This window comes from Podarcis melisellensis (genome assembly GCF_964234715.1).
Source record: "Podarcis melisellensis genome assembly, chromosome: 5".
Classification (NCBI taxonomy): Eukaryota; Metazoa; Chordata; class Lepidosauria; order Squamata; family Lacertidae; genus Podarcis; species Podarcis melisellensis.
The window spans coordinates 240,158-268,012 of record NC_138537.1 but is presented as its reverse complement, the minus strand read 5'-3'; the positions used below and the strand labels follow the sequence as shown (position 1 = coordinate 268,012).

The 27,855-nt window shown below is 58.5% G+C and overlaps 2 protein-coding genes across 8 annotated transcripts; both read right to left on the bottom strand.

Moving 5' to 3' along the window:
- Window positions 1-194: 194 nt before the first annotated feature.
- Window positions 195-9,917, bottom strand: LOC309369779 (very long-chain specific acyl-CoA dehydrogenase, mitochondrial-like). Of its 7 annotated transcripts, XM_081911081.1 has the most exons (20): window positions 9,828-9,917; window positions 9,253-9,368; window positions 8,790-8,853; window positions 8,404-8,476; window positions 8,241-8,305; window positions 7,729-7,863; window positions 7,304-7,448; window positions 6,903-7,032; window positions 6,694-6,819; window positions 6,262-6,460; window positions 6,068-6,172; window positions 5,854-5,940; window positions 5,254-5,316; window positions 5,032-5,133; window positions 3,707-3,804; window positions 3,205-3,277; window positions 1,638-1,710; window positions 1,194-1,266; window positions 977-1,052; window positions 195-399 (listed from the first exon to the last, which is right to left on the bottom strand). In XM_081911081.1, the coding sequence occupies exons 2-20, from the start codon at window positions 9,321-9,323 to the stop codon at window positions 262-264; spliced, it is 1,896 nt and encodes a 631-aa protein (XP_081767207.1). In that variant the 5' UTR covers window positions 9,324-9,368; window positions 9,828-9,917; the 3' UTR covers window positions 195-261. The 7 variants fall into 7 exon arrangements, 5 of the variants coding, with proteins under 5 accessions (XP_081767207.1, XP_081767205.1, XP_081767204.1 ...); XM_081911079.1 differs by lacking the exon at window positions 195-399 and having other exon boundaries at window positions 856-1,052; window positions 5,032-5,130; XM_081911078.1 differs by lacking the exon at window positions 195-399 and having other exon boundaries at window positions 858-1,052; window positions 9,253-9,328; window positions 9,828-9,896.
- A 5,588-nt stretch (window positions 9,918-15,505) lies between these two features.
- LOC309370107 (D-beta-hydroxybutyrate dehydrogenase, mitochondrial-like) lies at window positions 15,506-27,792 on the bottom strand (the record flags this gene model as incomplete). The annotated part of the gene is made up of 5 exons (XM_081911514.1): window positions 15,506-16,858; window positions 17,407-17,559; window positions 20,030-20,174; window positions 22,331-22,441; window positions 27,595-27,792. The coding sequence occupies 5 exons, from the start codon at window positions 27,790-27,792 to the stop codon at window positions 16,389-16,391; spliced, it is 1,077 nt and encodes a 358-aa protein (XP_081767640.1). The 3' UTR covers window positions 15,506-16,388.
- Window positions 27,793-27,855: the final 63 nt, after the last annotated feature.

Genomic DNA, 27,855 nt, shown 5'->3' with positions numbered 1-27,855 from the left:
CAACCCCCGGCAATGTAGGGATTTCAACTGAAGCATCCCAGGCGGGTGGCCATCCAGCCTCTGCTGAAGATGTCAGGGGTGCTTGTCCAAAGCGGGAGAGGAGGGGAGCCAGCCAGACCCCAGAGCTAGGTGCACCGGAAGCGCCTGTGCCAGACCAGGGCAGACCACCAGAGCAGCAGAGAAACTGAGGCAGCTGGCTTTAAATCAGCTTTAATAGATGCCAAGCTCCTTCCAGTCCCTGACTGAAAGCCCCCCAGGATCTCAGAAGCCGAGCGGGTGAACAGCCACAACACCTCCATTCTTCACCAGGGCATCGGAGATCAGCTTCATGCCAGCAAAGGACTCCTCCCAGGCTAGTGAATTGGCTTCCCGCAGAGCCTGGCGGACGCGCTGGAAGGCCTGCGGGACACAGGAGGAGCGTCACCCACCCACGCAGGAGACCGGTCACGGCCACCCGACACAGAGCAGTAGCCACAGGCTCCCAGGGCATTGCCAGGCCCACAGGGAAAAGCTGGCGAGGGAGGGAAGCTCAGGGTCCTTCCAGGGCACAGCTGCCCAGCCTGGGCAAGAGCTGGCGCTGGGCTGGCACCCTGTGAGCCACCTTGTTCTTGGCCCCGGGGGAGACCCATCACCAGTGAGGCTTCCTCCAGGCCAGCGGAGGCTTCAAAGAACCACAGCCAGGTGCTCTGGCGAGAGGCCCAAATACTCCCTGCAATTATGGCTAATTGAGGAAAGAAGCATTTCACACCTGGTTACATCCTGCAAGGCTCAGCTCCCGCCTGAGGACTGGGAGGAGGAGGAGGAGGAATGGATCACCCGGCAGGAAACGGGGCTGGGGGCTGGGGGAGGGGCAGCCAGGGGGAGAAGCCTCCATGGGGCCAAGGCAGAGCCAAGGGGAGCGAGGGGCCAGAGGGAGGACATGGCTGAGCCCAGGCCGAGGAAGGGGCTACCGGGTCCTCCTCCCACCCCCCCTTGCCTCGTGGCACCACGTCCGGCACAAGAGCTCCTCGTGCTGCGCTGCCGGCTGCTTCAGCGAAAGAGAGCGGCTGGCCCTGCAAGAAGACAGAGGGAGCGAGGGAAGGCCAGAGCCCACAGGAGGGAGCCCAGAGCCCCACACAGGCCGCCCAGGGGTCAGAGCCTGGGGGCAAACCGTGGGCCCCTTTGCTCTCGCCCTGCAAAGGCAGACTCCCTACCTGGAGAGAGCCACAGCCATGGCGTAGATGTCGATGGCAGAGTCTGCCACGCGCTTCAGGTGGAACTGCTGGTCTGATGGAGGAATTGGGGGAGAGGAGGCGTCAGGCAAGATTTGGGGCAGCTGGCCTGACCTCTGCTTCTCACTCCATAAATTGCTAAGGAGGTGAGTTTGCTTTTGCAGGCAGACTTGGATTATCCCCCTCCCTCGACCCATAACACAGCAGACACCGGACCTGCCCCACTGTGTGGCCCCCCAACAGCCTTTCCCAAGAACACCCACAGGAGGTTGTGGGGCCTGACAAGAGGCCTCCACACCCCACCTCAGAAAGTCAGGCTGGGGTCTCTCCCCTGCTGGTCAGGCCCTGCTCCCCATGGCTCCTGATCCAGGCAGGGGCTCGAGGTGCAAAGCAGGGCCTGCTTTTTGTTGGGGGGCAGGGGGGTACCTGCCACTGCAGCTCCGTATTTCAGCAGCAGACTCTCAACCGCTTCACCAAACAGATCAATGGCCTTGGTGACCTGGACAGAGGAAGGGCAAAGGGCAGGGCTAGCCTGGCATGCCCACACATGTCCACACCCCTCCGCCCCCCAGCCTGAAAATAGTCCTGATGGGGGCCAGCAGCTCTTCCTTTACAGGCCCCTCCCACACCCTTTTCTCCATCAGCCACTCTTTGCATATTTACAGTACCTACAGGCGCAGAGATGGCATCTCGGAAAGACCAGGCTGAAGAACCAGCTGGAAAGTGATGCTCCTGTGGGTCAGGAGCCTCAGCCCCCCCCCCTCTCAGGCAGCCGGCACTTCAGGACCCTCTGGAGTGAGAGGAGCTTGCCCTTCCAGGCACCACCTGGGAACAGGTGTGGAGGGGGCTCTGGCACCCTGCTCTGGAAGAACACCCCATGCAGACACCCACGTAGGGCAGGGGTGGGGAACCTTCAATCCATGGGTCCACTTCATCCTGCCAAGGGGTCTCATTTGACCCACATTTCTCTCAAGCCAGGCCTACCTGCCCATCAGCTGATGTCACCGGGAACATCAGCTGATGGGAGGACAGGGAACTGGTTCACACAGCCAAGGCAACAGGATTCAATTTCTGCTCATCAGCTGATAAGGTAAAGGTAAAGGGACCCCTGACCGTTAGGTCCAGTCATGGCCAACTCTGGGGTTGCGGCGCTCATCTCGCTTTATCGGCCGAGGGAGCCGGCGTACAGCTTCCGGGTCATGTGGCCAACATGAGTAAGCTACTTCTGGCGAACCAGAGCAGCGCACAGAAACGCCGTTTATCTTCCCGCCAGAGCGGTACCTATTTATCTACTTGCACTTTGACGTGCTTTCGAACTGCTAGGTTGGCAGGAGCTGGGACCGAGCAACGGGAGCTCACCCCGTCGCGGGGATTTGAACCACCGACCTTCTGATTGGCAAGTCCTAGGCTCTGTGGTTTAACCCACAGCACCACCCGCGTCCCCATCAGCTGATAGGCAGGAGTTAAAACCCTTTGCAAAAGCACTCTCTGAAGCAGCGCTGTCCTTCTTAAACAATCAGGGGCAGAAGCAGGAAGAGCAGCCAGTATCTTACAGGCTTCGTTCTGCTATCTGCCACACAGACCCCCACCATCACCATCACATCCCTGTCCACTTAGAGAAAGTGCCCAAAGCTGCTCCAAAGAGTGCTTTTGCAAAGAGCTTTAAGGCAGCCCCAACCACGTGTCAAATCTGGCCCTTGAGGCTGATCCAGATCCTGTGGGCGATTGAGCCTAAAAGCTTACCCGCCTTGGGGTGTCCTCTTCAAGGCATGATGGAAAGAGGAGCTAAAGTTGCAACAGCATCTCAGGATAGGCTCAAATGCTTGATGCTTTTGAGGGGACCAGTTTTTGCTGGCAATGTAACAAGTGTCTGCACACAAAGATTATTTGTATACATAGCTCTGTACATCTCCAAGGTTTGCTTCCTTGCCAGCACATGGATCCAATCACAGCTGTGCTCCAAACCCCTTTTTATCCCACCATGATGTCTCACCAGAGTCGCGCAGTCCTCCAGGTCTGGGTGAACATCGCCCTGCAGAGAGAGGCCACTGGGAAGCCCAACTTTCCTGCAGTGGAAGGAGACAGGAAAGGAGATGTGCAGAACTTGGAACAGAACTGTCAGCTGGACATTCAAGATAGAAATCAGAAGGATGATGGAGAGCAAACCAGGGAGTCTGTGGGCTGTCACTCCTGGCTGTTGCATCAGACCAGAGGGTGAAAAACGGTAAAAGCTCCAGTCTGTTTATCTACTTGCACTTCATGCTTTTTAAACTGCTAGGTTGGCAGGAGCTGGAACTAAGCAACAGGAGCTCATGCCGTCGTGTGGATTCAAACCACCGACCTTCCGATCGGCAAGCCCAAGAGGCTCTGTGGTTTAGACCACAGTTCCACCCACTCCCCCTCAGACCAGAGGAACACCCCAGGCACCCACTTCTGCCCCCAAGCTGGACATGGGGGCTCACAGCCCCCCAAATAGCCCCAGACATGCTCCTCACCGCTTGGCTCTCATGACAATCTCCTTGCAGAGGGCTTCCACCTTCCCCACCGGATTGGAGAGGGACTTCTGCAGGCGCTGCAGCTCCTCTCCAGCATGCTATGGGGAGAAAGAGTCCCCCTCTCAAAGGAGGTTCAGCCCCAAGGCTGTTTCTGCAAAAAAGATGGGAGTGGGGCACCCCACCCCTCCGGTTTCCCCCAGGGTCTTGGGTCAACCTGGAGCAGAGCAGAGGGCAGCTCCAGCCCATGAACTGGGGAACTTCCTCTAAGGTTCCTGCCCACAAAGGACCCACGGACAAGCCATGGAAGAAGGGGCAGCCCAGCAAGGGAGGGTTGCCAGAGAGATTCTGGCCTGGCTCAGGGAGAAAGCTCTGCCCTGAACTCCTTTGGGCTTCTTGGCCTCCACTAGAAAACAAAACTAATGGCGCCCGGCCTCATGGGGTTGGTGTGCCATCTAACGGGCTGAATATGGTGCTGGCCAAAGGACAACTGTCCAGGACATCTGCCGGGGCTCCTGGTTCACTCCTGGGGGGCCTCTGACTGCTTTCTCCCAGTCTCCACAAGGTGGGAGCCACCAGCAGCAGGCAGGCAGAAGACCCTGGCTCGGGGGCAGAGCACCCCCTTTGCACCCAGAGAGTCCCGGGTTCCATCCGCCATGGCAGCATTTCCAGGTGTAGTTGGGAGTGTCCCCTGCCTCAGATCCTGGGGAGCCACTGCTGCCAGTCAGTGTAAGGTAAAGGGACCCCTGACCATTAGGTCCAGTCGCGGCCGACTCTGGGGTTGTGGCGCTCATCTCGCTCTATTGGCCGAGGGAGCTGGCGTACAGCTTCTGGGTCATGTGGCCAGCAGGACTAAGCCGCTTCTGGTGAACCAGAGCAGCGCACGGAAACGCCGTTTACCTTCCCGCCGGAGTGGTACCTATTCATCTACTTGCACTTTAACGTGCTTTCGAACTGCTAGGTTGGCAGGCGCAGGGACCGAGCAACGGGAGCTCACCCCATTGCGGGGATTTGAACCGCCGACCTTCTGATCAGCAAGTCCTAGGCTCTGTGGTTTAACCCACAGCGCCACCCGCATCCCTGCCAGTCAGTGTAGGAAGTGCTAAAGTAGATGGACCCCAGGAAGGCAGCTTCTTGTGCTCCAAGTGCCATCTAGTGGTGGGTCCTGAGGGCTTTGATTGATGTTTGTGGCAGCCAAGGAGAGGCTGAGTGAATTTGGAGAAGGCCAAGGAGATGTCAAGGCATCCCTCGCCCCTCCTTGGCAGGGCAGCCTTCCTGCGCAGAGCCAGTGGGAGGGCAGCCCTGGTCAAAGGCCGGGGGGGGCTCACCTTCATGCCCCCCAGCGCCACAAACAGGCGGAGGATGTCGTTGGTGCCCTCAAAGATGCGGAAGATCCTCACGTCTCGCAGGACTTTCTCCACTCCCGTCTCCTGGCCAAAGGAAGCAAGGTCACCTCCACTGGCCTGAGGCTCTTGCCCGGTTGGGGCCAACAGAAGCCACCCCTGCAAGCCCCCCACCCCACCCTCTGCAACCCAGGCAGGAGCACTGACCTTCATGTAGCCCATCCCGCCCAGGATCTGGATGGCTTCATCGGTCACTGTCCAGGCTGCCTCCTGAGGACAGAAACAGCCCAAGGCAGCAAGGGCAGCCTCAGCTGATCTGGGGCCACCACCCCAAAGGCCTTGCTGGCCAGACTGGTGCCCCCTCTGGGGCCGGAAGCAGGAGGCCAGCAGGGAACAGGTCAGGTCAGGAGGATATAGCACTTCTAGCAGGCCAGGGAAGGGGCAAGCAGAGGGGACAGGCCAGGAATTTAGAGTCAAGGAGTGCCTCCTCAAGCGCTCGAGAGGGTGCCCCCCCAACTCATGCCCCACCCCCCTGCGAGGCCAGTCTGTTTCTGCCTAGCAGACGGGGTGGGCTGAGGGATGGAGATTTGGGAGAGCCGGCCTGGCTTCCTTGGAGAGACATGCCCCCCACCAACCCACCCAGTGGCGAAGCTGCATCCTCCGCTATGGGGTGGAGAGCAGGCGGGGGCGTGGCGTGCATGGGGGGTGTGTGCTGCGATGGCACCCTACTGGAATAGTGGTGCCGGGGGTGGTCCTCTCCCTCCGCACTCCCGTTCCTCCGCCAGTGGACCCACCCCATCCACTCACCGAGGCGAAGATCTTGCTGATGGCGGCCTCCAGGCGGTAGTCGGGCACCTTCATGTCCATGTTGGCACTCAGCACGTAAGCCATGGCCTGGAAGGGGCGGGCAGAGGCACTGCTGGGCACCCGGCAGGGCTCCCAGGAATCCCCCCAAGGCGCAGCCGCCTCTTCCCGCCCCCAGAGCCTGTCCTCAGGCGTCGGCCGACGCCTCCCCGCTCACCTCGGTCACGTAGAGCAGCATCGCCATCCGCGCCAGCTTCTCCTGGATGGTGCCAAAGTGGCTCAGGGCGCTCCCGAACTGGCGCCGGTTGGCCGCGTGCTCCACCTGCGGGCGGGTCAGGGCCGGGGCTCAGCGCGGGCGCGGGCGGCTGCCTCCCTCCCTCGCTCCGGCCCCCCGACGGCAGCCCCGCTCACCGCCTTGCGGAGGACGCCGCGCATGGTGCCGGCCAGCGCCGAGGCCATCCCGAAGCGGCCGTTGTTGAGGATGTGCATGGCCACCTGGAAGCCGCGCCCCCGGCCGCCCAGCAGGTTCTCCGCCGGCACCTGCACGCCGTCGAAGTGCACCTCGGCCGTGTTGGAGCACTTGATGCCCATCTTCTGCTCCGGGGGGCCGCTGAGAGGGAGAGCGGGGCTCAGGACTCGGAGGCGCAGGGCGGCGCGCTCGGCTCCATCCCGGTCCCCGCGCAGCCGACGGCGCAACCAGCCGCGTCCCTTTAGGCGGCGAGCCAGGGGCGAGGGAGGCGCGCTCTGCCCGCGTCCCGAGGCTATTCCCTCCTCCCCAGTTCCCCGGAGCGTGGCCGCCCGTCCGGGCATCTCCCTGTGCTCCTCTCCCCCCGCGGGGCTCACCTGGTGACGCCCTGGAAGGCCCTCTCGACGATGAAGGCCGAGATCTTGTCCTTCTCCTCGCCCGTCGTCACGTCCTTGACGCGCGTCTTGGCGAAGACCGTGAAGATCTCGGCGGTGCCGCCGTTGCTGGAACCGGGAGGAGTCAGCGAGGGCGCGGGGAAGCCCGCTGGGCCACGGGGGGGGGGTCCTGATCCGGATCTGTCCCTCACCTGATCCAGATCTTGCCCCCATTGAGGGTGTAATAGCGCTCGCAGGGACTGAGCTCCGCCGTCGTCTGGATGGAGGCGGCGTCGGACCCGCTCGACGGCTCCGTCAGGCAGAAGGCCGCGTGAACCTCGCCTGGCGCAGGGAGAGACGAGCCGCTCATTCGACGGGGCGCCCCGGCCGGCGGGCTCCCGGGACTCTCAGAGGCAGCCAGCGCCCCTCCGAGGTTGGGCGCCGCCGTCCCCGGGCCTCTGGGCGGCTAGGCTGGCCTCTCACCCCTGCAGCTGCTCGGCGGAAGGAGACCCCACGGCTCCCGCCTGCGTCCCCTGCCTGGCTTGGGCTTCCGACAGCGCTGCTGCCCTCGCCGCCCGGCAGGTCTCATTTCGGGGAGGGGGGGTTGTCTTACCAGTTGCCAACTTGGGCAGGTATTTCTCCTTCTGGCTTTTTGTGCCAAAGAGCAGGATCCCCTTGAAGCCAATGGACTGGTGGGCACCCAGGGCGATGCCCACCCCGAGGTCGTGCATCCCGACCACCTCCACCATGCGGGCATACTGGGGGGTGAATTGCTCTGAGGTTGGCATCACGCGGGGCAGGCAGCCATTGATTCACCCAGCCCCACAAGGCAAAGATGGAGGAGGGGTCTCCCCAGGGAGATGAGTTCCCCTTCGCCCATCACACCTGGAGCATCAGTGCCACCCCCACACCCCACCACCCCCACGTGCTCCCACATCTCTGCATGGGCAGGGGCTGCGCGAATGGGGAATTCTGTCCCCTTCTCTGCCTCCTCCTCCCCAGAGTCCCACTGGACCCCCCCCCATCAGCCCCTCTCACCTGCGTGTTGGTGAGCCCGATGCCCCCCAGCTCCTCGGGCACCTGGAGGCCAAAGCAGCCCATGTCCTTGAGGCCAGCCAGGGTCTCCTCCTGGATGCTCTCCAGCTCCTCGTTGGCAGCTGGGTCATTCACTTCCTGCCCACAGTTTGAGAAGAACAAAGCAAAGGACACAGACCCTCTTTGCAAGTTAATAGCTGTGGATACATTTGGAGTCAAGGATCTAAGGGGCAAATCACTCAACACCCAAGACGGAAGAATTAGGTTTTGCTTTTTAAAGAATTTCAAAAGTGAAATCTGAAAAGGTGAGAAATGATACTTTTGCCAGATTTTGCATGTCTGAGCAATGTTTTTCCAGCCTTATACGCTTCCCTCCAGGGCTCCAGGGCAAGTGCCCAGATGTGCCCTCTCAGATGCCCACCCAGTCTTGCTACGCACAGCTGCCCAGGGCACCCAAGACAGACGCTGGCTTAACTTGGCAAAATGGAACCTCAGGCCTCCTCACCCTCACTCACCTCGAAGAAGCGGGTGCAGGGATCCACCATGGCCTGCAGTGACTGTGCTTGCTCCGGGGAGAGAACTGGAGGGGCAGAGCGGCTGGTGGGTCAGCAGGAGGATCAAACCCCTCACCCCACCCCTCAGAGACCCTCGCTGGCTGAGGGGGCTCCCGCTGCCTACCTGAAGGGAAGGGGAAGACATTCTCGGGGGCCAGGTGCCCGTTGAATATGTTTGTGACAAAGGATGTTGATTCCTGAAAGAAAAGGCGATGCTTCCTGTTTGGGGGGGCTGGCGGTGGCACCACAGAGCTCATGCCCTGGCAGCTACCAGTGGGTGCAGGACCCCTTCTCTCTCCCTCCATCTTGTAGAGGGGATGCTTTTTCATCTCAGTGGTCCCCTCCTGAGCCTCAAGGACCCGCTTCCCACCTCCTGCCAAAGTACCTGCCCCCGCTGTTTGCCCAGCGTGCCTTCTCTCAGGGTGGGGGCAGCCAAAAGGAGTCCCAGGCAGCCTCACGCAGGGCAGGGGCACCGCAAAGCAGGGCTGAGTGACAACAGCCCCCATTCACCTTGTTGGCACGGCTGGAATAGCTCACTTTCTGGTCAGGCACAACATAGGAGGGAGGCAGCAGCCTGGAAGAGGAAGGGCAGGAAACATGGGGGGCAGGAAATCACTGAGGACCCCCCCTGCCCCCATGAAGCCAATGAGATGCAGCAGCCAGCTCAGACCTCTTGACCCACTGAACCTCTCAGGTAGACTGAGGCACAACAATAGGCTTGAGTAGCTCCTGGCAAGGTGAGGGGAGTCAGCTGACTCTATGGCATTAACCCCTTCATGCATTCATCAGACTCAAGCAGGCTGGTTAGGTGAGGCTGGTCATCCCATAATACACTCTGTGGTGCCCTGCCAAGACCAGCAGCCCCTGTGCCAGGTCCCTCCCCCACAGCACATGGCCCAGAGCCCCCCTCCACCTCCATCATCCTGCAGGGACTTCTGCCCCCCTGCCTTTGTTTCTGCTGTGCCAGGCATACCTGAGGCTGGATTTAGCCCACAGCTGTCTCCACCACTTGAGCCCCATTCCTCGCTGGATCAGGCGCAACATCCTCTCTGCTTGGGCAGGTGGTCCGAGGTCAGTGGCGCAGGGCACCTGCTTGGTATGCAGAAGGTTCTGTGCTCAGTCCCCGACAGCATCTCCAGGGGTGGCTGGGAAAGTCCCCTGCCTAAAATCTTGGGGTGCCATTGCTGCCAGTCAGTGAAGACAGTATGGAGCTAGATGGACCCAGCGTTCTGCACTGGTAGTTTCCTGTGCCCCTACTCCTGCCCCCTTCTGTGCAGCCCCTCTCACCCCCTGCCAGGCCCCCTCCCATAAAAGGGCAAGAGGGAGATTATTATTTCCTTGCTGGGTTTGGTCTCTGGCACCCGCTAGGCTGGGCATGGAGGGAGGGGTGGCCCTGCCTTGATGCTTGCCACCCAGCACCCACCCCTGGGGGGCCTGGCCTCTTCACCATGGGGAGCTGCTCAGTCTAGCTGTGGTGGGTAACAGCTGAGGACAGAAGTTCCCTCCAGGAAGAGGCAAGTTGAGCAAGAGGCAAGTAGCCCAACTTACCTACAAAATGCAGCAGGAGGAGGAGGAGGAGGAGAAGAGCCCTAACTGGGGAGCCATGCTGTGCTCCTACAGTGTGACACCACCGTTTCCAGGGTAATGTCACAGAGCTCTGTGATGTCATCTCAATAATAATAATAATAATAATAATAATAATAATAATAATAATAATAATAATAATAATAATATTATTATTTATACTCTGCCCATCTGGCTGAGTTTCCCCAGCCACACTGGGTGGCTCCCAACAGAAGTAAAAGCACAATAAAACACCAGACATTAAAAACTTCCCTAAACAGGGCTGCCTTCAGATGTCTTTTAAAAATAGGAGAGCTGCTTATTTCCTTGACATCTGATGGGAGGGCGTTCCACAGGGCGGGCACCACCACCCAGAAGGCCCTCTTGTCCTGTTAAGGCCCCACCCTCCCTTTTGGCACTGGGGCCTGCCAATTCCTAAGAGGAAATATTCTCTGCAAACCAGCATGGGGGTGGACTAGATGATCCTTGGGGGTCCCTTCCAGCTCTACAATCACAGTGATTCTGTGACTCCATGAAGTGTCCCAGGAGCTGCACCCAGAGGCACAGGGTGTCATGGTCAGGCCACCCTGACCTGCCACCAGGAGGCTCCCAGCTTGACTTGGGTCTCTGCCACAATCTCAACGGAGCCTTTGAGAAAGCCCCTCTCTTGCCCCCAGCCACAGATGCACCCCCCCCACTTAGACACGGTGTACATTCTCTTTCCCTCGGTTATCAAGGGCTGCTTCCACTTACGGTGGGGCGGGGCGTGCTTTGCACATGCTCAGAGGCTTTCTTAGTAGGGCTGGGTGACTTCATTATGACTTTAATAGTGAAAATCTCCAAATGCTGAAGATGTCTTGATTATTTTGACATGTTGGACGCTGCCGGGGGCGGAGCATCTTCCTGCCAAAGAGGGGAGTGCCTCTGCCCCACCTCCACCAGTTGGGGCTCCCCACTCGGCACCCACCAGGACGGCAGGCGGCCTGTTTTGGCCAGGCGTGCTGTGAGGAGGCCAGCAGGGGGCAGAGGTCTTCAAGTCGGGCTGAGCTGGGGGGCAGCTGGTCGAGAGGGATCCCTGGGAGGGGCTGGTCAGGAGGGAGCCTGCCATGGCTGCTGCAGGGCCTCCTGTGATGCCTCAAGGGGAGCAGCAGGATTGCTCAGGCTGAGCCGCCCCTGCTTTTCAAATGGCTGCATGCAAGGCAGAAATTCAGCCGGTGCAGAATATTCCCTGCAGCTTGGGGAAGCCAGCGGCCGATCTGGGCCAGCACCCTGTTCTCACTGTGCCCAGCCAGATGCTTCAGGGGGAGGTCTGTGAGCAGGACCGGAGCACAACAGCAGCAACTCCCCCCATGACCTCCCCATGAGCTGTTTCCTAGTTCTGCAGGATCTCTCAACGGCCTTTGATACCATCGACCATAACATCCTTCTGGACCGTCTAGAGGGGCTGGGAGCTGGGGGCACTGTCCTACAGTGGTTCCGCTCCTTCCTCCTGGGACGTGTCCAGTAAGTGGGGGGGGGGATGAATGCTCAGACCCCTGGGCTCTCACTTGTGGGGTGCCTCAGGGCTCCATCCTTTCCCCAATGCTTTTCAACATCTACATGCAGCCGCTGGGAGAGATCATCAGGGGGTTTGGGCTGGACGTTCATCAGTATGCAGATGATACCCAGCTCTACCTCTCTTTCAAATCAGAACCAGTGAAGGCGGTGAAGGTCCTGTGTGAGTGCCTGGAGGCAGTTGGACCATGGATGGTGGCTAACAGATTGAGGTTGAATCCTGACAAGACAGAAGTACTGTTTTGGGGGGACAGGAGGCGGGCGGGTGTGGAGGACTCCCTGGTCCTGAATGGGGTAACTGTGCCCCTGAAGGGCCAGGTGTGCAGCCTGGGAGTCATTTTGGACTCACAGCTGTCCATGGAGGCACAGGCCAATTCTGTGTACATGGCAGCTGTCTCCCAGCTCCATCTGGTACTCAGGATGAGACCTTCCTGGACCACAGACTGTCTCACCTGAGTGGTGCATGCTATAGTTATCTCCCGCTTGGATTACTGCAATGCGCTCTATGTGGGGCTACCTTTGAAGGTGACCCGGAAACTGCAACTAATTCAGAAGGCGGCAGATAGACTGGTGACTGGGAGCGGCCGCTGAAGCCACATAACACCATTCTTGAAAGACCTACCTTGGCTCCCAAGACGTTTTTGAGCATAATTCAAAGTGTTGGTGCTGACCCTTAAAGCCTTAAACGGCCTCAGACCAGTATCCCTGAAGGAGTGTCTCCACCCCCATCGTTCAGCCCGGGCACTGAGGTCCAGATCTGAGGGCCTTCCGGTGGTTCCCTCATTGCGAGAAGTGAGACTACAGGGAACCAGGCAGAGAGCCTCCTCAGTAGTGGCGCCCGCCCTGTGGAACGCCCTCCCATCAGATGTCAAAGAAATAAACAACTACAGAAGACATCTGAAGGCAACCCTGTTTAGGGAAGTTTTTAATGGCTGATGTGTTAATGTATTTCTAATATTTTGTTGGAAGCCACCCAGAGTGGCTGGGGTAGAAATTAATAATAATAATAATAATCATCATCATCATCATCATCATCATCACCCCCAACAACAAGCATTCCTATACTGCCTCTGGCAGTGGAGGTGGAAGATGGCCCTTGTGGATCGTGGCCACTGATAGCCTTGTCCAATTGTCTTTTAAAGACATCCAAGTTGATGGCCATCCCTGCGTCCGGTGGGAGGGAGTTCCAGAGATTTTGCATTGCATGAAGAAGTCTTGCCTTCTGTCTGTCCTAAATTCCCATTCACTTCAGTTGTAGTATTATGAGGGAGAAAAACTTCTCTGTGTCCACCTTCTCCACGCCAGGTATAACCTTATGCCCCTCTGTCATGTGTTGCCCTCTCCCCTCTTCCATGCCTTTTTTGTGAGAGTCAGCTGGGAGCTGGTGTGAAGTGCCAAGTGCTGCTGAGCTGACTGGGAGCCACAGGGCTATCAGACTGAATGCAGGACAAGACGAAGGCAATTGCCAGGAGGGTCTAAGGCCAGCTGATCTAAGTGCAACAGAGGAAGCTTCCCAAATGGGGGGAGGGCTGTAAAAAGGGGAGCAGGGGTCAAGGAGGTCAGCTCTCTGCAGGAAGAGCACCTACAACAAACCAGGGACTGCCAAGGAGGCTTCTTCTTCCAGAAGGCGGAAGTCTGGGCCAAAGGAGGAGAACAGAGAGGAACACAATCCATGGCAAAATTGTGGCTCTGGAAAAGTCCCTGTAGGCAGGAACAGAACCGCGTTGGAGCAACGGTCCCAACCCTCATCCAGGAGGACAGCACAATCAGAGGCATCAAAGGCCGCCAAGAGAGAGAGAGACAGAAGCAGAGCTGTCCTCCCTCTGCCCCAGCCTCTCCATCCAGGCCACCCATTGGGGTCCTGAGCCCATGCCTGACCCCAGGAAAACAGGGAGGGCTGCTGAAGCCCACCCCTCCCTCCAGGGACCAGTGATTCTGTGAGGCCTGCTTGTCAGTCAGAGCAAAGCAAGTAGCTGCCTCCAAGGTATATGAAAAGCCTGGTCTTTCTTTTGTTTCTAAATCTGAAATAGCAAAAAAGACTCAGAGAAAGGGTGCAGCTTCTTTTAAAAGTTCAGTCCCCCACCCCAAGATCCACTCCCACAAGTGTAATACAAACATCACCATGTCACAGAAAGATGTGGTGTTTCGCAGAAATTTGTGTGCTTGACCGGCCACCTACCAAGCAGGAAAGACAAGTCTCTGCTCATCTGTCACCTTTTGCAATCACTACCGTTTTCCTTTCACATCCAATCACAGTAATTGCCCTTTACCTTATCTGTGTCAAACATTTCCTTCTTTGTGCATTGATAGCTGTCCTTTTGTCCCATTTCCACTTCTGATAGCTATCTGTAATTTCCCAAGACCTGATTCTGCCCCTGTGACCTGTGCCTTGGAGATGATGGCAGTTCCCAGCTTGTCCAGGCAACCTGGTACCTCTTTGGTTAATGTGTGTGATCCTTGGTTTGGCTTTTTTTTGTAATTAAACCACTTTCATACAATTTCTAGTGTTCATTCTAGCATTCATTCATGTTTTCCCCGAGTCTCCATTCATAAAACTGGCTGAGATTAATAATTTCCGCTAGTAGGAACCTTATTTGAAATCTAGGTAATCCACCTGCTCCACCACCCGACCCAAGAGGGGGGCATTTCCAGCTGAGCAGGAAACACCCAGAGTGGGCTTCTTTAAGAGTGAGAATTATGTCATAGTAGATCAAAGCACCACCACCATCTAGCAGCAGTGGTGCTTTGAGCAATGCTTTTTTCCCTTCAATTTCCCCCCCTTGCCTTGGTTCTGTAATTGTAAATCTGTTGCAAGCACAGGAGCCTTGCCAGGAAAGATGGCAGCCCCTCTCCATCTGGGGCACGACTCCCCTTGCAGCTCAGCACATCCACTCTTGACCAGAGGAGAACCAGCATTGTGTGTCAAAACCCAGAAACCCCCCGTTTCACCTTCCTCTGGCATAAGGCTTTCTTCCTCTGACAAGGGTGGATTCTGCCAGAGGGCGGCAGGATCAGACCCACAGAGAGACAGGGAGACACAGGTGGGCTGAAATGGTTCACTTTATTTCTTTCTCAGTGTGCAGATGATCAGGTGCCCATTGCGTTCCAATGATTTCATAGTGCGGACAAAGGGCAGTGCTGGGGGTGGGGGGGATGAAGTTACACGCATACCCCCCTTGCATCACTTGCATGCCCACGGTGCTCAGGTCAGCGTGGCTCCCTCACAGAAAAGTAAAGGGATACTGCTCTGTGAGCTACAATTCCTGGATTGCGGGGGGTTGGACTAGATGACTCCTGGGGTCCCCTTCCACTCTGCAATTCTGTAAGTTGGCACAAGGGGTCTTTGGAGAGCGAATCTGCAGTGGGAAACTATGCCCAGTCCTCCTGCGACTGCCGAGTCCAATTACATGCGCTTGTTCCCAGCATCACACGCACGGCCCAAGAGCAGCTGGCGCATGCCTGAGCTGGCCAGAGGCCCACTGGGTGAGCGGCTCCTGGGCCCGCCATGGCCTTGCCCTGCTTAGGGGGCAGCCTGCCAAGGGGTCCAGCTGGCGTGAGGGACATGGCTGGGCAGGTGCTCCTTTGCAAAGGGAAGAGCCAGGAGGTCACTGTGGCTGCTTCTGACGCAGAAGTGCTGCCTGCATGTGTGTGTGCCTAACGCACTCTGTGTATGCCCAGAGACACCTTGGCCACATTTGCTTGGATTATGAGAGATCTTTAAGGGAACCCACAAACCTCACCTTTTGGCTCTCGGGACATTCAGCCTCAGCCCAGTGCAGCCCCCTGGCTGGCTTAGAGCAGTGGCAAAGGGGAGATCACAGAAGGGAGGAGAGCTCCTGCCATCCCACAATCTGCATGTTCTCCATCCACTGTTGCGGGGAGGCCCATGTTCCTCAGTGGCGGGGGGGATACAGTAAGGTTACCAGTTTTTTTCCAAAGAATCTGGGGACACTTTTTTTTTTTAAAGGGGGGGGGAAGTAAATTTTTTAAAAGTTTTTTAAAAAGAAGAAGTAATATCTTCTCTTCTGTGGTCTCCTCTGGGTCCTGGCCTGCTCTCTTGGAGCGCTAGCCACCGTGGAGTAGTCTCGGGTCGGGCCTGGGCTTGGCGGCCACTGAGAGGAGAGGGGGCTGGACCAGATGGGCCCCCTTTGGCCTGATCCGGCAGGCAGGCAGCCCAACTGGCCAAGACCTTTCCTCCTGCTCAGGAGAGAACGTGAGGGGGCTCGATGGGTGACTGGGTGGAAGCTGTCTGACTAGGAAGGACTCCTGGGGGGGGTGGGGGTGGGCTTGAGGGTCCTCATGTCCCAGGCCCTGATGCAGCCCTTCCTGGGAGCCCCAGCTGAGCGCAAGGGGAGGTTTCCGCTGCAGCTGGCATGGGATGCTCTGCACTGGGGGTCCCCTCCCCGTCTTTCTGTGGGTGCTGGAATTCCTTGAGCAACATCCCCCAGCCCCCCAGCTCAGAGCCTCCCCCTGTGAGAGACAGATCCTGCCCAGGCAACTGCGGGGCAGGCTCTTTGTGAGGCCTCCAGAGCAGAGGCAGCCATTTGCTTCCTTGGCATGGGGGGAGGGGGGAGGGGTGCCAGCTGGCATCCTTGCAAGTAGTCAGTGGCCCATTTACACTCCCGGAATCTGAATGGCTCCCTCACCCAATGCAGGGTCTCCTGGCAACCTCATTGCTTGCTGTGGGCACATTCAGAAGGTGCCAGAAGTGGAAGACTCCAACCCAGCAGCTTCACTCCAGAAGAAGCTAAAGGCTGATGGGGTTACTTTCTTTGCCAGGGCTGCCTGGACAGGACACCCTCCCCAGCCTCAGGAGCCACTTGGGCTTGCCATGGATGACTCTCAGGCAGGCTGCCAAGATGTGGGCGCAGGATCCTAGAACCACAGCATTGTGGAGTTGGAAGGGACCCCCAGAGTCATCTAGCCCAACCGCACGCAAGGCAGGAATTGTTTGTTTCCAAACTGGGCACCAGGCCAGTGGGCAGCGAGGGACTAGCGGACGTAGAGCCAGTCCGCCAGAGCCGTGGGCAAGTGGGTGAAGGCCTGCAGCCGGACCCACCAGCGGGCCTCCATGGGGTTGTAGCGGGCGTAGGGGTGCCGCGCGGTCAGCGCCTCGGTGATGTCGTCCAGCACGAGGGAGACGTCCCTCAGGCCGCTGCGCACAAAGCCCTCCATCCGGCGGACCTGCTCCGCGAAGTAGGCCTCTCCGTAATCCGCGCGGACGGCTGCGCTGGCCCCGCTCCACATCTGCTGGGCCTCGGCCTGGACTCCGTCCCGGGTCAGGATGCCGGTGGCCGCGATGAAGTTGCTGGGCTCCACCGCGACCACCCCCACCCCCCAGGGGTACATCTCCTGGCGGAGGCAGCTGGTGAAGGCCTCCAGGCCGGCCTTGGAGACGCAGTAGGAAGAGCGCAGAGGACTGGACATGCGGCCCAGCATGCTGCTCACGTTGACCACGCGGCCTGCAGAGGAGCAGAGAGGCAGGCGCTGGGCGAGAGGGAGTCTCTCTGGGGCCGGCCTTCTCAAAGGCGGGCAGAGGCTGCCGGGAAAGGTCAGCGACTCATCGGGGAGCTTCCCAGCACCCCCCCCATGGTGACTGAGAGAGGGGGGAAGGAACTCTGTGTGTGCTCAGAAGCACACCTCACCAAAATTATTTTCCGTTTCACTGCACACCAGCTTTGGAGGTCAGCCGTGGTGGAGGCCCCAAGTCCCACTGCCCCATGGGCTGAGCAAATCCACGCGGGCTGAGGCTGCCCACTGGAGCCTGAGCTCCAGAGCTGACCCATCTGCCGCAGGATCTGGAGGGAGGGATCCTGCAGCCGGAGGATCGTGTACCAGCTGCCCCACCTTCTGCAGGGGCTCCTCAGCTGCTCTTGCCAGGGCTTGTGACAGCCCCTCCCAGGCCACTGCTGGCCTAATTCTGCACCAGGAAACCCTGGCAAAGGGACCGAGCGCAGCGGGAGGAGGGGTGACAAGGAGGATGTCCCTCGGAAGGCGGACGATGCCGTACATTGGGCCCTGCGGATCAGGGGCAGAAAAGCCTTGGTGACTCGGATGGCCCCCCACAGGTTGACCTTGGCCACCCTCTGGTACTTCTCCACGCTGGTGAATTCCACGTCCCCAAAGGAGGCGACTCCGGCATTGTTCACCAAGCCCCACAGACCTGTCAGGCAAAGCAGGAGATGCGTCCTGGTGGTTCTGCCGCAGGAACAGGGTCCTCTGCCCCCGGGGACACCCAGCCCCCTCTCTCCCTGCCCGCTCCCAGGGCCCAAATGAATGAGGAGCCAGAGGAACCTCCAGAATCAGCCTGGGAGGGGACACAAGAGGCGCCATCCTTGTCAGGTGGCCTCAAAGCCTACTTCTAGGGTGGAAGTGGCCCCAATCCAACAGAAAGGTGAAATTAGCAGCCAAATGTAACAAGTGCATATTCTTGCTAGTTGGCATGAGAAGGGGTTAACACCACAGAGCCGTATTGCTGACTGGCACATACTCAGACCATAGAAACACACTTGGTAGACAGGGTTCTGTGTGATGTCATTTCCCCTCCATATAGTACTTCCTGTCCCCTCCTCTCTTCCTTTGGCCAGTGTTGGAGGCCTGAAGCTACTTATACTGCAAATGTAAGTCTTTTGCCTGCATAGTTTTTACTGCTGCCATTGCTGTGAACCAGTGCAAGATTATAAGTTATATGTTTAACTTATTTACAAGTTGTTGCCTGATTGTTTGTTGAGTAAGAAAGGGGAGCCGGCTTGCTTCATGAAGCTGGACTTGCTCAAAAGCAGCCTAATTCCTACGCTTTTAATTTTGCTGCCAAGAATGGGATTTTGAAACTCAATCGCCGCTTGTGGGAGCCTGGAGGGATAAATTGCAATTAACCTCTCCCCTCCTATCCATTAAACCCCTCCCACATTCTGTGCTGAAATGAGTAGGGCTGGTGGGGGAACACATCCATGGGGGAGCCATGGGGTCTCCATCCCAGGCCATTTCCTCCTCCCCACGGATCCACCCCATTCCCTCTTTTCCAGTGCCTTTTGTCCTTGAATTCTGAGCCCCAGGAGGTGCACCAGCGCAGAGGGGGTTCTGCTGCCCCTCCTCTCTCCCCTTGCTGCCCCAGCAGCCCCCAAAGAGGCTCTGGCAAAGAGGCTGGAAGAGTTTCCCAGGAATGTCTCCCCCAGTCACTTCCACCCAGAGAGATCCACTGAAGGACCTTCTGGCAAGTCCGGCATTGCAAGAGGTTGGACTTGTCCACCAACTTGCCCATGCTCTGATTCTGTGAGTCTCCCAGGGGCTGCCAAGACCCACGGCTGGGTGAGCTGAGGCGCTCTCTCTGCTGCCCCCTCTCTCCTCCAAGGGGTCTGGAAGAGATGGGGCAGCCCTCTCTCTCCCCTCCTTACAGCCCCCTCTTCCTGACATCCCAGTCTCTGAGTCAGAAGGATCCTGTACAGAGAATCAGGAGCACCACCGCCACGAAATTTGGGGGACCATTTCTGTGTTTGGGGTGGGGGCCAGAGGTCTCTGCAGGGGTGGGGGGCTTCTCCTTTCCTGCCTCTTGACCAAAGAAGGGGTCCTTTGAGGCTGGCTCAGCTGAGGGCATCTTCGGGGCTCTGTACGGAGACCCCCCCCAAAGCCTCTTGCTTGCCTGGCTCCATGCCCATGTGCCAACCCTCTCCTGCTTCGTTCCTCCCACCCATGGAGACCCCTCCCTGCTCTGGCCCAGCCTCCTCCTCCTCCTCCCTTCTGGCCCTGATCCCTGCTCTGCTCCTCCTGCTGACTCCCCTTTGCACAGTCCTCCCTGCCTTGCCTTTGCCCTCCTTTGCTCTTTGCAATCCTCCTCCACCTCATCCCGCCCCACGGAATGTGGGGCTCAGGAGCAGCCAGAAAGGCTGTCCCAGGCGGTGCTGCTGCTTCTGATGGCGCCACGGGGGGGGGGGGCTTTTTAGTTTAGAGTAAGAGGCACCATGGTGGAAGTTTGTACAATTGGGCCTGGCAGGAGAAGCAGACAGAGATCAGTTTTCCTCCCCGTCTCCTAACTCCAGAACTCCTGGGCATCCAATGAAGCTGAATGTTGGAAGATTCAGGACAGAGAAAGGAAAGCCTTCTTCATGCGGCACATAGATAAACTGCGGAACTCCCTTCCACAGGAGGCAGCGATGGCCATCAACCTACGAGGCTTTCCCAAAGGACTGCGCCATTTCATGGAGGAGGAGGGGGCTTTGGGGGCCGCCAGCCAGGGGAGAGCTGCTCTTGCACTGGGGTCCTGCTTGTGGGCTTCTTCCTGGGAGGCCTCTGGTTGGCCATTCTGAGAAGAAGATGCTGGACTAGATGGGTCCTTGGCCTGATCCAGCAGCCACGCTCTTCTGAGGGCCTTATCTCGTGATCCCAGCTCCATTCGCTGCTTCTTTTCCAGGAACTGAGCCACCTCCCTTTGAGCCCCCCCCCCCGACCTCCGCCCTCCCCACTGCCTGCTCAGGATCAGCCAGGATCAGCCTCCCCTCTGTGCCACCCGCCCACAGACACCAAGCAGGTCCCTCTGGCCATGCAGCTGCACCAGGGATGCCCGGCTGCAGGGGAGCAGAGACACCCCAGCCCCCACCTGGCCCCACAGAGCCAATCCCTGGCTAGAGGGCCCTTACCTTGCTCAGGCCCCTTCAGGCTCCTGCTCACGAGTTGGAGAGCCCTGGCCACCTCCTCCTCGCTGCAGACGTTCATCTGCAGGACGTGCATCCGCCCCGAGGGTCCCAGGCGCTCCAGCTCCCGGGCACCGTCTCCTCCTTGGTCCTGCTCAACAGACACAGGAAAGAAATCCTTTGCCCACAATAGCCTGCCAGGAGTGGCCCCCCTCCAATCCACTCCCAGGGCCCCCTGGATCAGGCTGGGGGCTGCTGGGGGCTGGCACTTAGCTCCCTGACCCCCAGCGGCTGCTTCCTTGTCTGCAGGAAAGAGGGCAGTATTGGCAACCGTGTTTTAAAACCTGCTTTGTGTGTCTGGGAATGGAAAACCAGGATAGTGTAATGAGTTTGGGGAATCAGGCTGATTGCCAAGACATCCCCAAGCCCTGGATCCAGCGAGTGTTAAAAGACAAGCCAGGCTAGCTTCCGAGGAGGAGATCGCTTGGGGGATGGGCCACTTAGAGAACAAAGGAAAGGGGCTCTGTCTGAGACGGCAAAGGGGTGGCCTCGCAGGTGGTTGGAAGGAATTGTGGTTATTGTTATATTGCTTCCTGGACATCCATCCATCTCCATCCATCTGGTTGGTGGGGGTCCTCGGTGGGTGTTCCCACTCCCCTCCACCAGGCAGGCCAGGGGACTGGGACTTTGCCCCCCTTCTCTGCTCCAAAGGCCCAGGCAGCCCAGAGGAGACGCCCTGTCTGGCTCTCCTCTCCACGGATGAGGATGTGGGTTGGCTGTATCAGGAGGGATTTCCAGATTCATAAACTGCCCCACAGCCAAGGGCTGCCCAGGGGGGTGTACAGTCAGATGAAGAGGGTTGCAGACTCAGCTGAAACCAGCAAGGCCACTCCTGCAATTGTGCAAATCCAGAGGCTGATGGGCTTTTCAGGGAAAGCCTTCGGGATCAAGGGCATATTATGGGATTAGTGGTTGCCCAACTTCATTGGAAACCACAGGGAAGACACGAACCCTTTGCAAGGAGAGCAGAGGATCCCCAGAGGCGATTCTGAGGCGGTGAGCCTGGCAGTTGGGATGGGGGTGGCCAGGAATGTCACCGTCTTCTGGGAACAGGAGACACAAAATCTGGCAGGGGAAGGTCCTCGCTTTGCAAACGGGTTCAGGGGCTGAAGGGACGCTGTCCCACGGGAATCAGGAGCCCAGAGGAAGAGTCCTGGGGCCTCTCTCTGCCTGCGCACGGATGTCCCCCGCTGCCCCGGATGTTTACAAGGGACCCAGGCGAGGCGGCTGAGGGCACGTGGCTTGGAGCTGTGATGAAGAACCTGCACCTGCTGCTCCTGCAGTGCGGGGAAAGTGAAAGTGAGCCGTCACCGTCCCCATGGCAACAGGGCCAGGCACAACCTCACTTGGGATGGAAACTTTCAGGCTTGGCCGCCTCCCGGGGGGGGCTCACTGGCCCTGCCAGGTCTCCCAGGCATGCAGGGAGGGAGGTCACCTTGGCCGGCCTGAACCACAAAGGAGACGGCTGGGGGACCTCTGGGGGACCCTGGGCAGGAAGGCGGCTGCGGGTGGGGAAGAAGGTGGGCAGGAGGCCCCCCAAAGGCCCTCTCTGGCAGGAGGAGGAGGAGGAGGAAAAAGAATGGCAGTTGTCTCAGGCACAGAGATCTCACTCCACCCCCCCCCCCAGCCAAGGGAGCTCCCTCACCCAGCAGCCAAGGCCCGTCTGTGGGACAGGAGGTGGGGAAGGGGCAATGGCAGGCCCTGACCTCCAAAATTCCCCCAGAAGGACCTGCCCACACAGCCTCCCACACCGGCCTCAGGGGCTCTGCCCTTGGGCACAGCCAGGGGCCTGATCTGCGCCCACCCCCAAGTCAATCTGCCCCCACAAAATCCAACCAAGTTTGGTGGCCGCAGCAAAAAGGGAACACAATGAAGCAGGCGCCCTGCTGGGGTGGGGGGGGGAGAGAGGGGGGCTGGCACCCCACACACTCACGGTGTTGCATGAGTTTATGCCAAAAGAAACTCGGTGGCTTGCAGCAATGGCATCCCCCACAGCTGAGATGCCCCCCCTGGGTGAAGCTGCCCCCCTTGGGGCACAAAATATGAGCAGTCCCCGGTTTAAACTCCCCGGTCTCCTCTTTCCCAAGTGATGTTCTCCAGAGGTTGTGGGACTCCCAGCGGAGTCATAGCTCAGCAACCTCGGGAGGGCACCCGGTTGGGAAAGGTTGCTCTGCAGGGGGGGCACAGCAGCTGCTTCTCTTCTGAGCCCCTCTCGCCCCGCTGGGTGGGCAGCAGCAGCCCCCTCACCTTGAGCAGGCAGGCGGCAAAGACGGTGAAGCCCTCGGCGTGGAGGCGCCTGGCCAAGGCCTGGCCGAAGCCTTTGTCGCAGCCGGTGATGAGCACGGCCTTCCCGTCGGCCTGCGGGGGGAGACAGGAAGGGGCCCTCAGAGGCTGGCTCTGCAAGGCTCAGCCGCCAGGGAGAGGTCATCTCTACGCTCTAGACCAGAGGGGTCCACGTGCGGCCCTCAAGGCCCTTTGGGTGGCTCCCGCCCTCCTGCTTCCCTAGTTAGGACGTGCTCAGCTTTGGGAAGGAGATGCAAAGGCACCAGGGAGGAGCTGCCTGAGCCTCGGGTCTTCATGGCAAAGCCCTCCGCCTTGCTCAGCCGGTTTGGGGAAGGCGGCAGGAGGGCCAAGCAGGGCGTGGGTGTGTCAGATGGCGGCCTCTCTCTCCCCCAATGACCCACCCTGAGAGACAGCTTCACCCAACCACCCTCCCAACTGGAGGGTCCCGATCCAGCTCTCCTGCTCCCACACCTCTCTCAGCCATCTGGCTCCTAAGAGGCTCAACAAAGGCAGATTGAAGGCTTTAAAGAATCAGGAACATTCCTGCCTTCCTCTTCCAGCTAAGGATGGGAAGACGCAGGCAAGAGCAAGCCCAGAGGGGCTGGGAGGAAGCAGGCCGGCCAAGCCCCCCCAGAGAGCAGAGTTTGCCTTGCCTGATCTGCACCCCCTGAAGTCACAAAGGGGGTCACCCTCCCTCTGAACCCACCCCATTTTGTGGCTTGCCACACTTGTCGCTCTCTCCTGGCAAGCTCAGAGGTGCTGCGTCTCCTGCCGACTCCTAGGGAGCAACGGTTGACTCAGAAGCCTCCCGCATGGTGGCCCACTGCAAAGAAGGGTGTCTGGTGGCAAAGCAAGGGTTAAGAGCTGCTCCCCTGTGGGCACCAGGCGCAGAGGCAGGGGGCTGTGGCCCAGCCGTGTTTGCTGCAGAGACACCCAATGGGCAGGGCCCCTTCCTCCTTCCTGCACCAGGAGGGTCTGGCCGGTGGTCCTCCTTCCTGCCCGTTCTCCTGCCCCTCTTTCCTGGGCACCTTGTGCAATGAGCCGTCTGGAGGCGGCTTCAGCCGCAACAAGTTGTGGCGGCAGATAAGGATCAGGCCTCAGCTGCCAAGCCAGATCCAGAGCCGGTTTTTCAGGGCTGGGAAGCTGCTGAGCAACCGGCAGGCAGGCCTCACCTGACCCGACTGCTCTCAAGGACAAGTGAACGGGAAGTGCGAAGCGAGGGAGAGAGGGAGAGCCCGCTTGCCAAGGGCGGGTGACTGGGCTGCTGGCCTGGCATGTGCGGTGGCATCTCCCCTGCGTCACCCTGGGCGAGGGAAAGAGTGACCCAGCCTGGAAAGTCCTCTTGGGACACAGCCTGCCCACCCAGACCAAGGAGAGAACTCGGCTGTGGAAGCAGGCCAAAGGCACCAAGGGCAGGAGCTATTTTGAAGCCCACAAAGGAACAAGAAGACCTGTGGTGTTTACAGTCCTTGTCAGCCGTCATTCCTCCCTCGCCAGCCCTCCCTCCCCACATCCACAAATGTTGACAGGCCAGCTTAACGGGGGGGGGGGGGTGACCAACGGACGGAGCCACACCTGAAGGTGATTCAACAGCTGCTGCCTTTGGGAGCGCAATAAACTGGGAAACCTCCAGACTAGTTAAGGCAGAGCGCTGGGTCCTAGGATTGTTTGGAACCACTTTTAAGCACAAATTGCGCAACTCCTAGGGCTGCCATACGTCCGGAATTTCCCAAAAATAATGTCCAAATGGAATATTTGAAGATCGGTAGAAATGTTTGGGGAAACTCGGGCATATGGCAACCCACGTTGGAAATGTATATTCCCCCCCCCCCCGGTTTTCTAAAAAAATAGCTGTTGAACTATTCTGCAACCCTACCACCCCCAGAAGCCCCTGGTGTCCTGGTGCAAATGGCTAAGTACCGTATTTTTTGCTCTGTAAGACTCACTTTTCCCCTTCTTAAAAGTAAGGGGAAATGTGTGTGCGTCTTGTGGAGCAAATGCAGGCTGCACAGCTATCCCAGAAGCCAGAACAGCAAGAGGGGATCCCTCTTGCTGTTCTGGCTTCTGGGATTCAGAATATTTTTTTTCTTGTTTTCCTCCTCCAAAAACTAGGTGCGTCTTGTGGTCTGGTGCATCTTATAGAGCGAAAAATACGGTAAATGCTGTTCTCTAGAGGTGAGGCAAAGGTGCCCAAGGCCAGCTCTGGTCCAGCAGATCAGCCGGAAGGAAAAGAAACTCCAGCAGCCTGGATCCAAAACAAAGCCACAGCAAAGGAGGCCCTAACCCTAAGGCACCCTGGCTTGGGCTTCCCCTCCTGGTGATCTATTCCAGCTGGGACTATTTTCAGAGGTGACCTTTGCCTGCCTCTGGGTCACCCCCACATTCCTCTCTCAGGCACAGGAGGGGTTTGGCCTCTGTCAAGGGTGAACAGGAGCCCCTCTGTGGTGGGGATCCCACCATTGCCTGGCTTTAGCCTGGCTCCCACCTTGACCTGACCTCCCATCATCTCTCCCCTGCTCTTCTCACTCTTCCGTCTTGTTTGCTCCCTGGAAGCCTTGTGGACCCTTCGACTCGGTTTCTCTGCTGGCCGCGTGGGCTGAGAAGGGCTGCCTAGTCCACAAAGGGGGGGCGGGATTTAGATAAGTGCAGCTTAAGTCTCCAAGGGGGGAAAACAAAATCCTGCAAAGTTATTGGTTTAAATCAAGTTTCACGTTTTGTAACCTGGCTCTTTCCTAATAGCACTGAGCTTGCAGTAGCCATGGAGCCATGTTTACTTGCAGCTAAATAGAGTCCTTTGTGCTGCGCAGGAACCCCAAATCTTCATGTTGCCAATGTGACTTTTGCACAGAAGCCAAAAAGGAGGTGGGGGGGCTGCAATGAGTGACTTTGTCATTCTTTTGCAATGACAGTAAGCAAGACCATTGGGGGGGGCTGTGACTCAGTCGGAGAGTATCTGCTTTGCAGGAAGGTGGTCTCAGATTCCATTCCTGGCATAGTGCTGAGCTGGCCTCTTTCTCCCACTGGCAGGCAGAGCGGCCTGCTGAGCACTCCTGCAAATCCTGACACCCCCCAACCACCGTCTCCTTTCATTCATTGTGAACTGGGAGACTGGCTAGGGCTGCCCAAAGGGAGTTGGCACTTAAGCACAGGCCCTGCTTTTCATGCAGCCCAGAGTCCAGTTTTGGGGCTGTCTCACAGCACTGCAAGGCTCCTTGCACACGGAGATGTTAGCCAGAGTCTTCTGTGTCCCCCTTTTCCTGCCTTCCCAGCTTGCTCCAGGCAGCTAATTAAGTACAATCACAAAATGTGGTTTTTCAGAATTTAACCACAATGATCATAACCCCATTGTGATCCATCATTTGCTCCAATTGCCAGCAGACTACTCTAGAACAGCCTCCTGTGATTGATTGCAGAGTAAACGTGATAGAAAATTTGGTATTAAGAAACGCACTGAAAATTTTTCATTTATTAATAAAATAAAGAAAGAAAAAATGTGCAGTTATGTTGCCATAATCAACGGATTTGAATTGAGAGGAGGAAGCAGCCTCCCCCCCCACCTGAGCCCAAGACTGGCAATATTTGTTTTCATTGGTTAAGCAATTACAAGGCAAGAAAGCAAATGGGATTGAAAGGTTTTTAATTGGTTTGACAAATGTGCTTTATGGTATCAATCACACAATAGAATTAAAAATCCACTTCCTTGATTTTCCCTTCAAGCCAGTGCAGCAGCCCCCCAGCCAGAGAGAAAGGGGCTCCAGAGCTGGAGCTTTGGGCATGCAGAGATGCTGGGCCTCCAGGCTCCACCCCACCCTCTCTGGGGCACGCCTTGCTGACCCCCGAAAAGAGGATGCGGGGGGGGGGGCGGCTTTCTTCCTAGCCTACAAGGCAGCGGGGCTTCCTTGGAGGTGGCTCCACAATTGTTGTTACTTTGAAGATTTGCACCTTGCCTTTCAAGCAATGATTCTCAAGGCAGCAAACAAGAAACAGGAAATATTACAAAACCCCAACAACGCCCCGCCAGCCACGCAACCGAACAGCTTCCATTGTTTCAGTTTGCAAGTTTTAGTCTGCTGTAAATGTGTCTTAAGCTGTAAATTGCCCTGGAATCTGACATGATGAAAGACAGCTTTAAGTCATTGGCTGTGTGGGTTGCAGCATCTGGGACTTTTTAGCTTAGAGAAAAGGTAAGAGGTGATGTTGAGGGAAGTTTGTAAAGTTACACCTGCCATGGAGAAAGGGGGTAGAGAAATGTTTCTCTCTCCCTTTGGCGACACTGGAACTCACGGATCTCCAAAAATTGTCAAAGGGTTCAGGGCACAGAAGAGGAAGTCCTCCTTCATGCAGAGCACAGTTAAACTGTGGAACTCCCTCCCACAGGACACAGTGACAGCCACATGTGACTTGGATGGCTTTAAAAGAGGAGAAATCCATGGCCTGGAGGAGGAGGAGGAAGAGAGGGCTACTGACTGGCTCCTGAGGGCTACCAGCCTTGTTGGCCGGACTCTCCCCTTCCCAGCCCGGCTCCTGAATCCCAGTTCTGGGAAAGTGCAGGAGCTTTGGGGCTTCCCACAAAGGGCACCTGGCTGGCTGGACTAGATGGGCTCCCTGGGGCCTGATCCAGCAGCCTCTTCTGAGGCACAACTCCTCAACTCGCCACTGACCACACTGAAGGGAGCTGGGCGGCTGAGGCGGGCCTGTCCTGCCTCGCAGGGTTGAGGGTGAGAGAGAGGCCTGAGGCACCCCGTCCCCCCAGCCGCCCTGCTCTGGCACCCCAGGTCCCCCCTTTCTGGAGCCCCCTCCTTCCAGACTTGGACCCAAAGGGAGGAGGGAGGCGAGGGGGTCCGGGGGGGGGGAATCCTGCCCCGGGCAAGGAAGGCAAACAAGGAGAAGGAGGGCAGCTCTCGGGATGAGCCACGTGGCTCCCGGCCGGGAAGCCATCAAGTATGTTGGGTCGGGGGGGGTGTGCTCCCCCCCCGTTGCCCCGGCTCCAGCCGCGCTCCTCCTCGCCCAGGTGCAAAGGGCAGCCCGCCGGAGGCTCGGGGCCCCTTTGGGCCGGCCAGGCTCCTTTGGAGTCCAGGCCGGGGCCTGGGGGCTGCTTTGGCCCCGGAGAGAGGCCCCTCCCGGCCAGGCCTGCCCCGGAGGGCGCTCGCCCGCTCCGCCTCCTCCTGCAAGGGGCGCTCCAACCCGAAGCCCCTTGGCTCCCGCTTCCTTCCCGCGGCGCTACTCACGGCGAGGGCGCCGCCCCGACGGGGCAGCCGGCGGCCCAGCAGAGGCAGCAGCGCGACGCCCAGCGCCCCCGCGACGCCCCCGCCCCACGCCCAGAGCAGCAGCGGGAGAAGCAGCAGGAGGAGCAGCGGCGGCGGCGCGGCCAGCGCGAGGCGGGCGGGGACCCCCGGGGGCGGCGGCGGCGGCGGCGGCGGCGGCATCTCCTCCTGGGCGGGCGGGGGAGCGAGCCGAGGGCGCGTGATCTCACTTCCTCGCCGGGCGGG

What these genes read in the sequence shown, in the direction of transcription:
- LOC309369779 (XM_081911081.1), bottom strand. Translation starts at nt 9,323, where the DNA reads ATGTTGCGCCTGATCCAGCGAGGAATGGGGCTCAAGTGGTGGAGACAG. An exon ending in CCTGCACCCGCTTCTTCGAG is followed by an intron (nt 7,864 to 8,240) that starts GTGAGTGAGGGT and finishes AACTGTGGGCAG; the next exon opens with GAAGTGAATGACCCAGCTGC. An exon ending in TGGAGGACTGCGCGACTCTG is followed by an intron (nt 1,711 to 3,204) that starts GTGAGACATCAT and finishes TCCTCTGTCCAG; the next exon opens with GTCACCAAGGCCATTGATCT.